General features: G+C 46.0%; 1 protein-coding gene across 1 annotated transcript in view; it reads left to right on the top strand.

Moving 5' to 3' along the window:
* The first annotated feature begins 547 nt into the window (after positions 1–547).
* The window catches only part of LOC143958250 (vomeronasal type-2 receptor 1-like), a 47635-nt gene continuing 34499 nt past the window's right edge, over positions 548–13683 (top strand). Inside the window, exons 1-3 of the mRNA XM_077467768.1 lie at positions 548–642; positions 1914–2168; positions 13210–13504. Of these exons, the coding sequence (XP_077323894.1) occupies positions 548–642; positions 1914–2168; positions 13210–13504 (645 nt within the window). The remainder of the gene's footprint in view (positions 643–1913; positions 2169–13209; positions 13505–13683) is intronic.

Raw genomic sequence — 13683 nt, 5'->3', positions numbered from 1 at the left:
GGGCTCAGCGAAGCTAGCCCCCCTACAATCAGCCCAAATAAAAACTCAAGTGTGTTTCTTTAGTGCTACGTTTGTGCTGTTTTGTGCCGCTTTTAGATATTAGCAATTGTTTTTTCCAGAATATGACATCACCTAGCCCCCTACAAAAGCCAAATGATACAAAACTGGTCCCATTGGTTAGCGCTACGTTTGTGCTGCTAAAATTTTTATTTGTGCTGTTGTGGTTTTTTAGTTATAACAGCTTGTTTATATTCAATAACACCCCACCAACTTTGCACCCCATGTTATTAAATCTTAAAAACAAACATACTATTGTTAGTGCTACATCTGTGCTTTTTTGTGTCCTAAAAATAAAAGTTTGTGCCACTTTGATTGCGGAGATATTGTGCGTTATAGTTGCTGAAACCGCGCCCGCTTTGCCCCCCATGTTATTGAATTTTAAAAACAAACAAGCCATTCGTTTGTGCTGCGTTTCTGCTGGTTTGTGCCGCATAAATAAACTTGTACTGGTTTCGGAGATCTTGTGCATTATAGTTGCTGAAACCCCATGTCCAGAGGATCTCACAGCACGGGTAGCAACTTGGATCCCCTGCGGTTGCTGGACGAGATGGCAGACGTGGACAGGCTGCTTTCCCAGCTCAGGTAGGAGGCGGCATCCAGAGGAGCGGAGTGGCTGGAGGAGCAGCTCTCATCTGTCCTGCACGATCAAGCCTCTGGGTCAGGGACAGGGGTCAAGAGTCCATAGGAGCTCAGAGGTCTCAGCCCCTGGAGCGCTTCCCTCCGGTCTCCTCCCCCAGAGCTCAGTGCCACATTGGGAGTCCCATGTGGGTGCTCCTGGAAGGAATACCCTTCATTTTCGGGGGCGGGGCTTCCGAGGGTGTCTGTGTCTCTCACCCGTAATCAGGATCAGGACTAGGCGGGCTCCTCCCCGGTGATGAGTCAGCGTGGCAGAGCCTTGGCGGGGGAATCATGCTGCTATGGGCCCCAGGCCCTTTACTTCTGTAGCCTGTGGCTCTCCAAGGACCAGCCAGCACCAGATGAAGTCAGAAATGTGGAGGAGCAAGTGGTGTGAGACCAGCAGCGAGCACCCAGGGCCCTGGGTGCTCCAGTAAGGTGACCCAGAAATCAGTGGTTGGAGCCGGTTCAAGCAGGCGGGGCCAGCAGCCACACAGATTCTCGGCATCCAGGGCCACTACTCCTAGGGTGCTGCTGGAGAGAGGAGACATGGAGATAGATGAGAGATCAGATGGCAAGTTGTCCACTTCAGAGGGGGAGGAGTCGCATGGATGGAGATGGGACCTGCGGCTGGTGGGATCCTTCCTAGGCAGCCTGGTAACTCTAATACTTCTAACATGTCTGTGTTTTCAATTCAATTTAAATTTTTAATGTGTGTCTAGGGGGAAGAGCCCTCTCCCGCATGGAGTTGGCGGTCTGATTTGCCATCACTTTCTGCCCATTCTAGTGCGGGCCATGGTCACGCCACATCTAGGTCAGATGAGGGGTTTCAGAGGTTTCTTTTGGGTTTCAGGGAACTGCTCCAGCTATTTGAACCAGAAACGATTGCCCAAGCCATGCCATTCTCGGCTTGGATCCCGCCGGTGAGTGGGTCAGAGGCGAGGAGGCTGGCTTCAGTGTCCAGGGTTGATTCCCCTGTGTCGGTGGTGCCCGCTGCAGGAGCAATCACGGCGCTGGGCCAGTCTGCAGTGGGGCACAAGTTGTCGTTGAGGGACAAGGCTGAGTCTTCGGGGGAAACCGTTACCTAACAGGATTCAGTCAGATTAGCCAACTCTGTGAACTGTGAGGTTTACGTTTATTTTGAAGGGCCTCTGGGTGCGCACCTGAAGCTGGAATTCCACCAAAAAATTTGGAAGGGTATGTGGGGATATTCTAGATTTTAAATTTTATCTGGATAGAATCAAGCCAGAGGAGAGAAAAAAGGAGGATGAAGAAAGACTGCTGTACAGGCTTATCCCGCAGACTTTCCCTAATTGGCTGCAGGCTTTTGCCATTATGGCAAATGTAGTTGGGGAGAAGAATTTGGAACACTGTTCGGCGTTCTTCTGTTATCTTAATGCCATCAGGGAGGCCTACATGGTCTATGGGGAATCTGCATGGTTGAGGAACAACGAGCAGTTCCAGCAGCAGAGATCTATCCACCTGTCCTTGCGGTGGGACCACAAGGGCATTAGCTTGTGGATGCAACTTGTGACCTTGGTGCAGGCTCTTAATCAGTTTTTTCCATGGGGGGGCAGTGGCACATTTACCCCCGGGCAACTGGCTGCAAAGAAAAGATGTGTCTGCTGGCAGTACAATGAGGGCTACTGCAAGTTTGGGGGGGGGGGGTGTTCCGGCTGCGGAAGTTTGCATCCCTTATCCCACTACTTCAAGCAGGGGAAGGGCTGTGCCTGCAAGTCTTTTAACAAAAGGGGTGGATGTTAGTGAGGGTGGAAAGGATGTGGCCTTTCCTCGATAGATAATGGATCGGGAGGCTGCTTGGTTGTTAGAGGTGGGTTTTTCCAAAGGCTTTCGCATACCTTGTTCCCTGGCCTCTGTGTCCCAGAACTTGTGCTCGGCCTTGCAACATCCTGCAGTGGTTTCTGAGAATTTGCTGAAGGAACTTGAATTGGGCCACATGGATGGCCCTTTCTCCTTGCAGCCTTTAGCGGATTTTGTGATCTCACCCCTGGGGGTCGTGCCTAAGAAGGACCTTAAAGTGCGTTTTCACTGTGACAATCTTGGGGTGGTACAGGTCATCAACTGTGTGACAGCCTCGTCACCAACCGTGGTCCGACTTCTTCAGCACCTAATGTTACATTGTCTACAGTTAAATGTTTTTCTTGACATGTGAAGGACTTATCCCCCCAGTCTCTTCCATCCCCCTAATAAAATCTCCAATCCCTCCCCACAAAAAACGTAACAAGGTATTGGAGTAAATGGCCTTGCCGGCCTTTTATTAACAAAATTAACATAAACATAAATAAATAACATTTTAAAATAAACTTTATAATAACCTTCTCTGTACTTTTTATGGGTCTTGGAGGGGGAACACACACCACTGGTCACTGCGACAAACTTTGTATCAACTTTTAGGTCTCCAGTCGCAAACCCCTGACTGTAAGACGGTACCCAACCTTCGCAGTGACCTACCTTTTCCACCCCTTCCTGGTTAACCCCTTGTAACCGGAAGGTACCTGATACCCCAACTGGGTAACAACCATGTTATATCTCCATATAACATACATCTCCTCCTCCTCCTCACAGACCCAAACCACTGCCACTACTGCCCCTATTAAATACACTCTACATAAGGGAGGGTGGGTGGGAATCTCTCTCCCCGCCGCTCACGACTGACGTCACTTCCTCTCCTTTCCTCCTTCCTCTCCCGGCGAACAGATTTTTCCTGCTGAGGCACCTCCCCTTTTCTTAAAGGGAACATGCCTCAGCCTCCCCCCTGACAGCGTGACTGTGCAGTCCGCACATGTCATGCTGTCCCTGCGCTAATGCTCTGCTCCGGGACTCCCTTTATGCTGTTCACCTCCCGGGAGTTGAGAACAGCTTAGCAGGCACATTGTCTCGCTTTTTAGTGGGGCAGGTTCTAGGAGTTGGCACCGGCAGTGGAGCAATCCAGGGTCCCTTGTCCCGAATGGCTGTGAAGGATTGCCTTGGGGTCGTCTCCACATGGATCAGATGATCCGTGCATGACATGACGTTGGGCAGCCTATTATAAATTATGGCAAGAGTGGTTGTCTTTGCAACAGCAGGCTGAGGTGGAGCAAGAGGGCCCGGAGGTAAGGTTGCTGGTCCTTTACTTTGTTTCACGGAACCTTGAGGAGAGGGTGCTGGTGTCAGTCGTGGAGCGTAAATTGGGAGGATTAGCATTATTCTTAAAAATTGCAGGGCTGTCATGATTTCACAAAAGATTTTTGGGTCCGACAGCCTCTGAAGGGGTATCATAGGTCTCAGAAGCGCAGGGATTCCAGATGCCCTGTTTTGTTTGATATTGTGTAAAATGTTTTAGCCCAGTTGGTTTCCCTGTGTTCCTCAGCCTACGAAGTCTCTTTGTTTAAAATGGCCTTCTCTTTTTTTTTGTAGCTTTTCAGATTAGCAAAATAGTCAGCCCTTAAAAGAGGGTCTATGGGGGTATATTGTATCGGGAGGTCATCTGTGGGGAGGACAGGGTATCCCTGCTTTTGCAATAGTCCAAAACGGATCAGGCTGGCAGGGGTAGCTTTTTACTGTGCCGGATTTGCCCTTGTGTCTGGTGGGTGTTCACCCTCATCTTTTGTCTGGGGGGGTGGGGTTAGGTAATTTTGTGAGTTTTCTGTGTTGATAAGCCGGTGTTTGCGTGCTTGTTTGGTGTTATTTGTGGTGTTGTTTCTTCTCTTTCAGGTGGTGTGATGGGCCTTGTCTGGATACTGGACCACTCCTATGTGTTTTGGGGAACCAGGCGAGCAGACATTAGGCCCAATGGTAGGCAACTAAGCATTTCTAGATATTTCTTTGGGGTACCGGGCATGCTGTGGAGCAGAATGGTGCCAGAAGTGCATCGCTTTGCACGACTAGATAGACAGCCAAACGTTCTGGTGCTACACGTCAGCGGTAATGATTTAGGACTGAGGTCCATGTTGGACATCATTTGTGATGACAAGTTTGATTTCCTGTGGCACGGCATGACCGGATATGCTCGTTGTGTGGTCCGACATCATTACTCAGACAACTTGGCATTTGGCTACGTCAGTGGAGTGGCTCAATAAGGCCCGCAGGAAGGTCAACAGAGAGGTAGGCAGATTTGTAATTAGGAATGGGGGCCTGGTTATCTGGCATTTGGAACCGCAGTGCATTCTTGAACATACGATAGTTTGGTGTTCCTGCAAAGACCAACGCGATAAGTGACTGATGGGTTTTTGGTTTAATAAATGTTTTTTAAGGTTTATGTTCATTTAAGTTTATTTGTTAATAAAGAGGCTAATACAGCCAATTTTTTACTCCATTTATGGTGTAGTCTCCATTAATGGGATTTAATGGTACTGGCGGGATGGAGTATGGGTTTGGTCTGGCAGTTATTGGCTAAGGATGGAACATCTGTTCTACAATGGTCATGCTTTTTCCAGGGTACAGTATGAAGTTCAGTGCCCGTTACAGTGGGAGGAGCATTACATTACGGAAACCCAAGCTGAGTATAGGTTCTGTAAGTTCTGTATGTAAGATTTAATAATGAGGTGTAAAGTCAGTGTGGTTCGGCAACATATAACGCGCAATATTTCCGAAACCAAAGCGGCACAAAAGTTTATTTTTGCAGCACAAACCAGCAGAAACGCGGCACAAACGAATTGCGTGTTTGTTTTTAAAATTCAACAATGTGGGTTGCAAAGTGGGCTGGGCTTAAGAAACTATAACGCACAATATCTCCGAAACGAAAGCAGCAGAAAAGTTTATTTTTGTGGCACAAACCGGCACAAACAAATGGCATGTTTCTTTTTAACCACTTAAGGACCAACTCCTGTAGATATATGTCGGTACTTTGAAGAGGGATATCTCGGTAACGGCAGCAGCTACTGCCACAACCGTGATATCCCTCTTTACAGGAGGCGGTTCTGTTTACGATAACGGTGGTCTCTGTGGCAGGTTCACTGCAAAATCACCGTTATCGGCACCGGGAGAGGTACCACCCCCCTCCCGCCACTCTCTCGCACCCTCTGCCGCTTACCGGAGCCGTTGGTAGCGGCAGAGGAGATTGGGTCCTGCACACTGCTTGGTATGGAGACTAAGGATGAGCTGAACACCCCCCTGTTCGGTTCACACCAGAACCTGCGAACAGACCTAAGCTTTGTGTGAACTTTAGAACCCTATTAAAGTCTATGGGACTCAAATGTTCACAATCTAAAGTGCTAATTTTAAAGGCTAATATGCAAGTTACTGTCCTAAAAAGTGTTTGGGGACATGGGTCCTGCCCCAGGGGACATGGGTCAATGCAAAAAAAAGTTTTAAAAACGGCAGTTTTTTCGGGAGCAGTGATTTTAATAATGATTAAAGTGAAACAATAAAAGTGTAATATTCCTTTAAATTTCGTACCTGGGGGGTGCCTATAGTATGCCTGTGAAGGGGCGCATGTTTCCCGTGCTTAGAACTGTCCCTGCACAAAGTGTCATTTGTGCAGAAAAAAAAGTCCTTTAAAACTTTTTTTGCATTGATACATGTCCCCTGGGGCAGGACCCAGGTCCCCAAACACTTTTTAGGACAGTAACTTGCATATTAGCCTTTAAAATTAGCACTTTAGATTTCTCCCATAGACTTGTATAGGGTGTTCCGGCTTTTCGAATTTGCCGCAAACAGCCCAAATTGTTCACTGTTCGCTGAACAGGCAATGTTCAAGTCGAACATGAGTTTGACTCAAACGAGTGAGGCTAAGATGGCCCCCACTTGCCACTATACCATAGGAGGGCAGAAGCGACGTCAAAATGTCACTTCCGCCCATACCTCTTAAAGGTACATTTTTTCAAATGACATTTTTTTTAATCTTTTTATTTTTTTATTGCATTTAAGTCAAAATATGAGATCTGAGGACTTTTTAACCCTCCAGATCTCATATGTAAGAGGACCTGTCATGCTTTTTTCTATTACAATGGATGTTTATATTCCTTGTAATAGGAATAAAAGTGATCCATTTTTTTAAACAATGTAAAAATAAATAAAATCAAGTAAAATAAATAAGAAAAAAAATGTTAAAGCTCCCCGTCCCGACGAGCTGGCACACAGAAGCGAACGCATACGCGAGTAGCGCCCGCATATGAAAACGGCATACGAATAAATGTGAAGAAAAACAAAGGTACAGTGAAAAAAAAAAAAGTTCAGTTTTATAATTAGAACAGCGATAGAATCTTCAGGAGCTATTGTCTTTAAATTGAGTGGAGCTCTGCTTTAAGTGCAACAAAGTGCTTTGAAATAGACCTGCAGCAGAATCTAATAGCGTTCACATAACACTAATGTAGTGGATGACGTTTGGGACCAAATGTCACATGCTTTGTAAATTTAGTTTTTGCCTCAGGAGCTTACAGTACTGAGGGTTAATTGTGTAGGGAGGCCTTAACACCAGTCTGGCCAGGCCATGATTGATGTTCTGCCTGGTCATGTGAGCGGTGAGGTGCACATGATAGGTGAGAACCAGGCATGGTTGGATGTTTGGGTATCGGCTCTCTCGGAGCCAATCAGCAGGAGTGCCGGGAGCCCGCTGAGGAGTCTGGGAGAGGGTACTTAAACAGGTGTGGGTCACGTGTTCAAGGTTTCGGAGTTGTTCGTGAGACCCGTGTGGTCTGTTCTGGTTCCAGGACCGGGGTAGCCCCGCGAGGGGTCCCGGTCACGGGGTGTTTGACATCCCGCAGCATGTTCCTGTCAGTGGCCCCTAATAGAACCGACTGGTCTGGGGTAGGGATCCATCTGTTCCCGACTCTCGGAACCGGCTGGTCTGAGGAGCAGTAACTGAGGGAGGATTCAAGGTGTCCGGGTGTGCTCTCAGCTTGGAGGGACACCACAGGTTATGGAAGTGACCGGGGGAGGACTCTTCGGAGGAGGGCCAGCAAGTGGCATCCTGAGAAGTGCCTGGTTACTGAGCTGGGAAGGTCATTGACGAGTCCACACTTTTCAAGTACCTCAAAGGAAGCGGGAAACGTTCCAGGTACAGTCGGAAAAAAAATGTCCTGTTTATCTTCAGTTGATTGTTCAAGTTTTGAGTCAACGTGCTGACTGCCATGATCTCTGGCTAGAGGTCTGTTCAGCCTTCAAGTACCCAGCTGCGAGTGGCTACTCTCTGGGTGGAAATAGAGACTTTGTTAAACCTGCAGTTCAAGGTACCTGAGTTCTTCCCCCGTTCCCTCTGTTCCCAAAGAGACTGTGTTTTGTGAAAGTTCTACTGCAAAAAGTTCTACCTTTTGAAAGGACTTTATCTGTGTCGGTGTTCAAGTGGTTGGGTATCAACCCTGGGAACCCCTAGATGTGGAGGAGCAGGCCAAGAGAAGGTAACCGGTAAGCCCATTAAGTCAAGGCCGTCCTGCAATGGGTTATGGCTGCTACACTAAAAAGTTAATAAATAAATAGAAAGTGATCCTGCACAATAGTGTAAAATGCATAAACTAAAATAACCTATAATAGCAAAAAAGATAAATATAAAAATATTTTCAAATATGTGTATATAAATAAATATGTGATATGAAATCGTTTAAAAAGGTGCTTAATAAATGTCCATAAATGAGAGAAATATGTCCATAAAGTATTAAATTAAAAGACATATTAAAAAAGTCTCTAGAATGGTGTTCTTATGCTCCCATATTTAACTATCCCGCAGAAGTGAATCAAACACACGGATATAGATGTGTAATCCAGTAATGAGCTCACAGAACTCTCCCCTCCACTCCTTAGTTATGTCAGCATAATATTGGATAGCCTCCTTGCCTATTTCGATATCTGCCACCAGGGGGCCTTCCATCCCTATAGCTCCACTGCTTCGTTGTGTCAGCATAAGGTTGTACTGGATAGCCTCCTCGCCTATTCCGGTATCTGCCACCAGGGGGCCTTCCGTCCCTATAGCTGGTATCTTTTAGTGCGTGAAACTCACCAAGGGGACAAAAAGAGGTGAAGGATGCCTCCAATGGTGTAGTATATTAAAACAACGGATTTCATTTATTAATAAAAAGAAAATTGGACTCTTACATAGAACATAAAATAAAAATAAAAAGTAACTGTCTGCGTTTTTCTGCCAGTCTCACGTCACTTCCGGTATTTTGAAGCTCCACTTCCGGCCCCTCCCTACACGTTACGTCAACCACGTGACTTCCTCAGGGGAACCGGATTGGCTGTTGTGGACTTCCTTTTATATAGCAAAAAACGGAAGTACCAGTGTGGCCATTTTATTGAAGTCCGTTATAGTAATCAAACGACGGCCATTTTCTTGTGGTCAAAAAAGGTAATCAAACGACGGCCATTTTCTTGTAGCCAATTGTGTAGGCACATCACTGCCATTTGTGGGTTACTGTATTGACAGCGGTCTCCGATAACAGTGTGAGGCAAATATATCCACTAGCATTGGGGGATCATATTAAAATGATCCACAGTGACAGTGCTAAATGCAGGGCACATTTATCCGCTAAGCTCAGAGGGACAAAAATAAAACAAATTCACATAATAATAATGGGACATGGGTCTTATTCAAGAAACACACTAGAGCTTTTATTTGTGCTGATTGTTGGGGGGCCAGCTTCGCTGAGCTGTTATCTGCTCTGGAAATGAGAAGCTGCCTAGCCATACCAGGTGAAACATCCTATTTTCTGAAATTCTGCTTTGTTCAAGATGACACCTAATAGGTTGAACAGTCTCAAGCCTTCCCAGGCAAGCAATCTGATTCTTCCAAAGAGAAGACAGACAAGTATGGCTGAAAGAATGTTGCCTTGTTCAAGCGACCAAGGATAAAGATGACGACAACACCTAAGCATGTGGTCAATACACTCTAAAGGAGTCATTTCCACTCACTCTGACTAGGGATGAGCTGAACACCCCCCCCCCCCCCCCCGTTCAGTTCGCATCCAGAACATGCGAACAGGCAAAAAATTTGTTTGAACACGCGAACGCCATTAAAGTCGGAGTCTTCCACCGTGTGCCGCTTTTGTTCTTCTGACACTCATTATATAATGGCCTTCCTTATGGCTTTCCCTGTGTTGTCAGAGGGGGGCGGGGTCACCTGTTTAAGTAAAGGGGTGATCCCGCCCCCCCACTGATATCACGGGGAAAACCACAGGGAAGTCCCCGTGTGTCAGAGGGGGATGGGGTCACTGGGTGGCCCTGGCCTCTGTTATATAACAAGTGTCAGAAGAACAGAAGCATAACAGGGCGGAAGATTCCCACTGAGGTGGATCGTGCAGACGGCGCAGAGAAGAAGCCGAAGCAAGATGCGAGATGAGAAGATGGAGAAGAAGATGGAGAACACCGTAGGAAGACCAGAAGAAAGAAGATGGAAGAAGAAGCGGAAAGAAGAAGAAATTAAAAAAAGTCTCTTCTGTTTTTAACCCTTTTGACACTTTTTTGTGAAATGGTAGGGGTACATTTGTACCCAATAACCAATTCACACAGGGGGGGCGGGATCTGAGGTCCCCTTTTAAAGGGTGCTTCCAGATTCTGATAAGCCCCCCACCCGCAGACCCTCACAACCACCGGGCAAGGGTTGTGGGGATGAGGCTCTTCTCCCCATCAACATGGGGACAAGATGCTTTGGGGTGGGCTGCTACCCCTAAGCACTCTCCCAATGTTGAGGGCATGTGGCATGGTATGGTTCACTAGAGGGGGCGCTCTCTCATCCCCTCTCTTTTCCTGTGGCCTACCAGGTTGCGTGGTCGGATAAGAGTGTGGTATGGATTTTTGGGGGGACCCCACACCTTTTAAAAAAAAAAATCGGTGCGTTGTTCTCCTTAAAATTTGTCTGGTATGTATTTTGAGGGGGGCCCCCACGCCATTTTTTTTTATTTTGGCGTGGGGTTCCCCTTAATAACCATACCAAATCTGAAGGGCCTGATATGAAAATTAGGGGGACCCCCACACATTTAAAAAAAAATTTTGGTTCAGGGTTCCCCTGTGGGGGAATTCCATGCCATTTTTCTCTTTAAACTGCTATGTGTATTGTAGCACTTTTCATTTCTCCCATAGACTTTTAAAGGGTGTTCCGCTGCTTTTTGAATTTGCCTTGGTCAGAAGAATATTCAGGCAAACTATTCAGACAAGTCTGGACCACAATGACTGGTCCAAACTACTGCGAGTCTTTCGAGAACTAACAGAGCTTGGTATTTTTCTTTCAGAGGTAGACCGCTCACATCCCCAATCAACACCAAGTTGCTGAAGTTCAATTCCAGGGCACAGAATCCGCAAGCAATCGGGGTGGAGGTGCTGACTGCAGAGTGGATCTCCAAGACAGCTTATGCCTTTATGCTGCTCCCGTTGATTCTCAGCCTCCAGCTGAGACTGTGGTGGGGGAAGGTCACAGTTCTGGTGATGATCCTAGATTAGCCGAAGGGGCCTTGGTACCCTTTGCTCATCCTTATAAGTGTCAAGAATTGACTCCCTCTGTAAGATAAAGTCTTCTCCAAAGTCCCATTCATCCAGCATCCAACAGGCTCAGGCTGATGGCCTGGGTCTAGAGAGGCAGAGGCTAATGGATTTAGAATGCTCTGTAAAGATTGTAAATACTCTTACGAAAACAAGAAAGGACAGCGCTAACCATGCCTATATGTCAGGAACCATGGAACAGACAGAGACAGAAGTACAATCTAATCACACTTGTTTATTAATAAAGATAAATAGGAAAAAGCGTAGTCAAGCATAGCCAGAGTCCAGTAGCCAGATCGGGTAGTCAGTCAGTCCAAAGTTCATAAACCAGATCAGGTAATCAGCCAGTCCAGACGTCAGGGATCCACGGAGAGCAACTGCAAGCAGGATGGAAGCCAGGAGGGATGTTAGCAAGCCAGTCTTGAAACAACAGCAGGAGATGGTTCCTAGTGATGTGACCAAAGGTGAAGGCAAAGGAGAAATGAGCTGGAAGACTTTATATAGGCAGGCCAGACGAGCATCATCGGGAACAGCTGGTAACTGAAGAGAGAGAAGAGAGCTCGCAATTAGCCGACAGCTGAGCGGCCAGCCCAGAGAAGGAAGGGTTAAGCCAGCCCTGACACTATAGTAGAATATGGCATAAATTCTCAGTATTATTGCTGATTAAGATTTTATGCTGGACTCTTCAGAGCTCTGTTCTGAAATGCCTGCAGGCATGGGTTGGTGTATGCGTAAGTATGCTATAGGTACATGCTATCTCTGCCTTCACACAGTGGGCATCCAACACATAATTATACTGTTTTTCAAAATGCAATTTGGTTGAAACCTCGAATTGTTGTTTCCAAAATGGGATCTCCCATTGCTGTTGAACATTATTGCATCAGATGCTTTAATGGTGGCAATAACACCAGCCAGAAGAGTCATCATTGGTGGCCTTGGGATTTAAAGAACCCATACTCGTATTCGTACGTACTTACAGACAGGGTGGTACTCATGCCAATGCTCAAATTTTGTGCCTGAACTGACCTTCAGAGTCCATATCACACAAGAGGTTGTCCTCCTATGTTCCTTTTGGGGAGTACTCAGGAAATTAGCCCATTGGATGCGGGCCAAGCTTTACAAATGTTTAATCAAGGTGACTTCTGCCATCAGGAAGTCGGAGCATCTGTTTGTCATTCCAGGTGGAACACATAATGACGACTTTACGGCTTCCAGCGAGATTATTACCTCTTGGTTGGTAAAGCTCATCTCCTTGGCCCACAAGTTGAAAGGGTTGGCCGTGCCAGGAGAATCATGGCACCCTTCACTAGAAGGGTCCTGACCTTGAGAGCGGCAGCAGGCCGAGTGTCTTAAACTATCTGCAAGGCAGCTACATGGGCACCAAAATATTCATATTCATGACTTAATGACAGTTGAGTTTGACAGAGGCATCCTGGATTCTGTTTTCTTTTTAGTCAGAATTGAGGAGTGTGTAGCATTATCTCTCCCCTGTTTTGGCTAGTTAGTTCCCAGCTGTGCTGACATGGAGCTGTCAGGAAAATGGAAAATTGAATTCAAATACTTACCGTAATTTTCCTTTCCAGACGACCACAGATCCTACCCAGCTTGGTAGAACGAGACTGTAGGTGGGATCAAATTTATATGAGTTATGTCCTGGAGGCATGGGGCCGGAGCTCGCCAGGAAAGGAAAATTATGGTAAGTATTTGAATTCGATTTTCCGTTATCTATTAGCCCTGAAAATGTCCAGAATACATTTTCAAGATTTGTCAATCTGAAATTCAAAGGCGTTCCAATATTAGTGCACAATTTTTGGACATCTGGATGGGTTTGAGGAACACCCTGTGAAATTAACCCATCCCTAGCTAACGTTAGGCCACCAGTTGTGTTACTAGATGATGAAGACAGAGCTTGCCTGGTGTGAGGTCTTCTTTCTAATTCTTTTTTTTTTTTTTTTTTTTCGTAAAAATCTATTTTATTTCAAGGAATTATACAACTATAAAAAAAAAATGTGAATAGTTATTAGTAGTAGTAAAAATAGTCAAAATATTTTTATTTTAAAAAAAATCTGTATAGAAATATTAGTATTACTGTCTAATGTAATGATATGCTTTCTAAATCTTTCACAGGCTGGATATACCAGCATATGAATACATGATACCATTCTTTTTGGCAATTGATGAGATTAACAAGGACCCCAAAATCCTTCCCAACATTACTCTGGGCTTTCACTTGTTTGATACGTGTTCATATACTTATAAAGCAGTAGATTCCACCCTACGAATACTGACTGGTGGTAGACAGATGGGTGTTCCAAACTACTTGTGTACGGAAGGGGCTGAAGTTGCTGGTTTTGTGGGCGATGCCACTTTCCTGCCAACACTTGCCGTGGCTGAGATCTTGAATATTTACCAGTACCCACAGGTAGGTTGTCTCTTCTGAAAATGTCATAACTATGATTTATAAGCTATAAAAGCAAATAAAATCCTGGGATATCTCAGCCCAACTAAACAATACAAAAGTTTCCCAGAGCACTTATCATCTAGGCCAGGGTTTCTCAACTCCAGTCCTCAAGGCTCCCCAACAGGTCATGTTTTCAGGCT

The sequence above is a fragment of the Lithobates pipiens genome, unplaced genomic scaffold (genome assembly GCF_037356315.1).
Source record: "Lithobates pipiens isolate NorthernLeopardFrog02 unplaced genomic scaffold, aLitPip1_a1.2 Scaffold_6, whole genome shotgun sequence".
NCBI lineage: Eukaryota > Metazoa > Chordata > Amphibia > Anura > Ranidae > Lithobates > Lithobates pipiens.
Note: the sequence above shows the minus strand (reverse complement) of the source record. Positions and strands in the feature narration are given on the sequence as shown.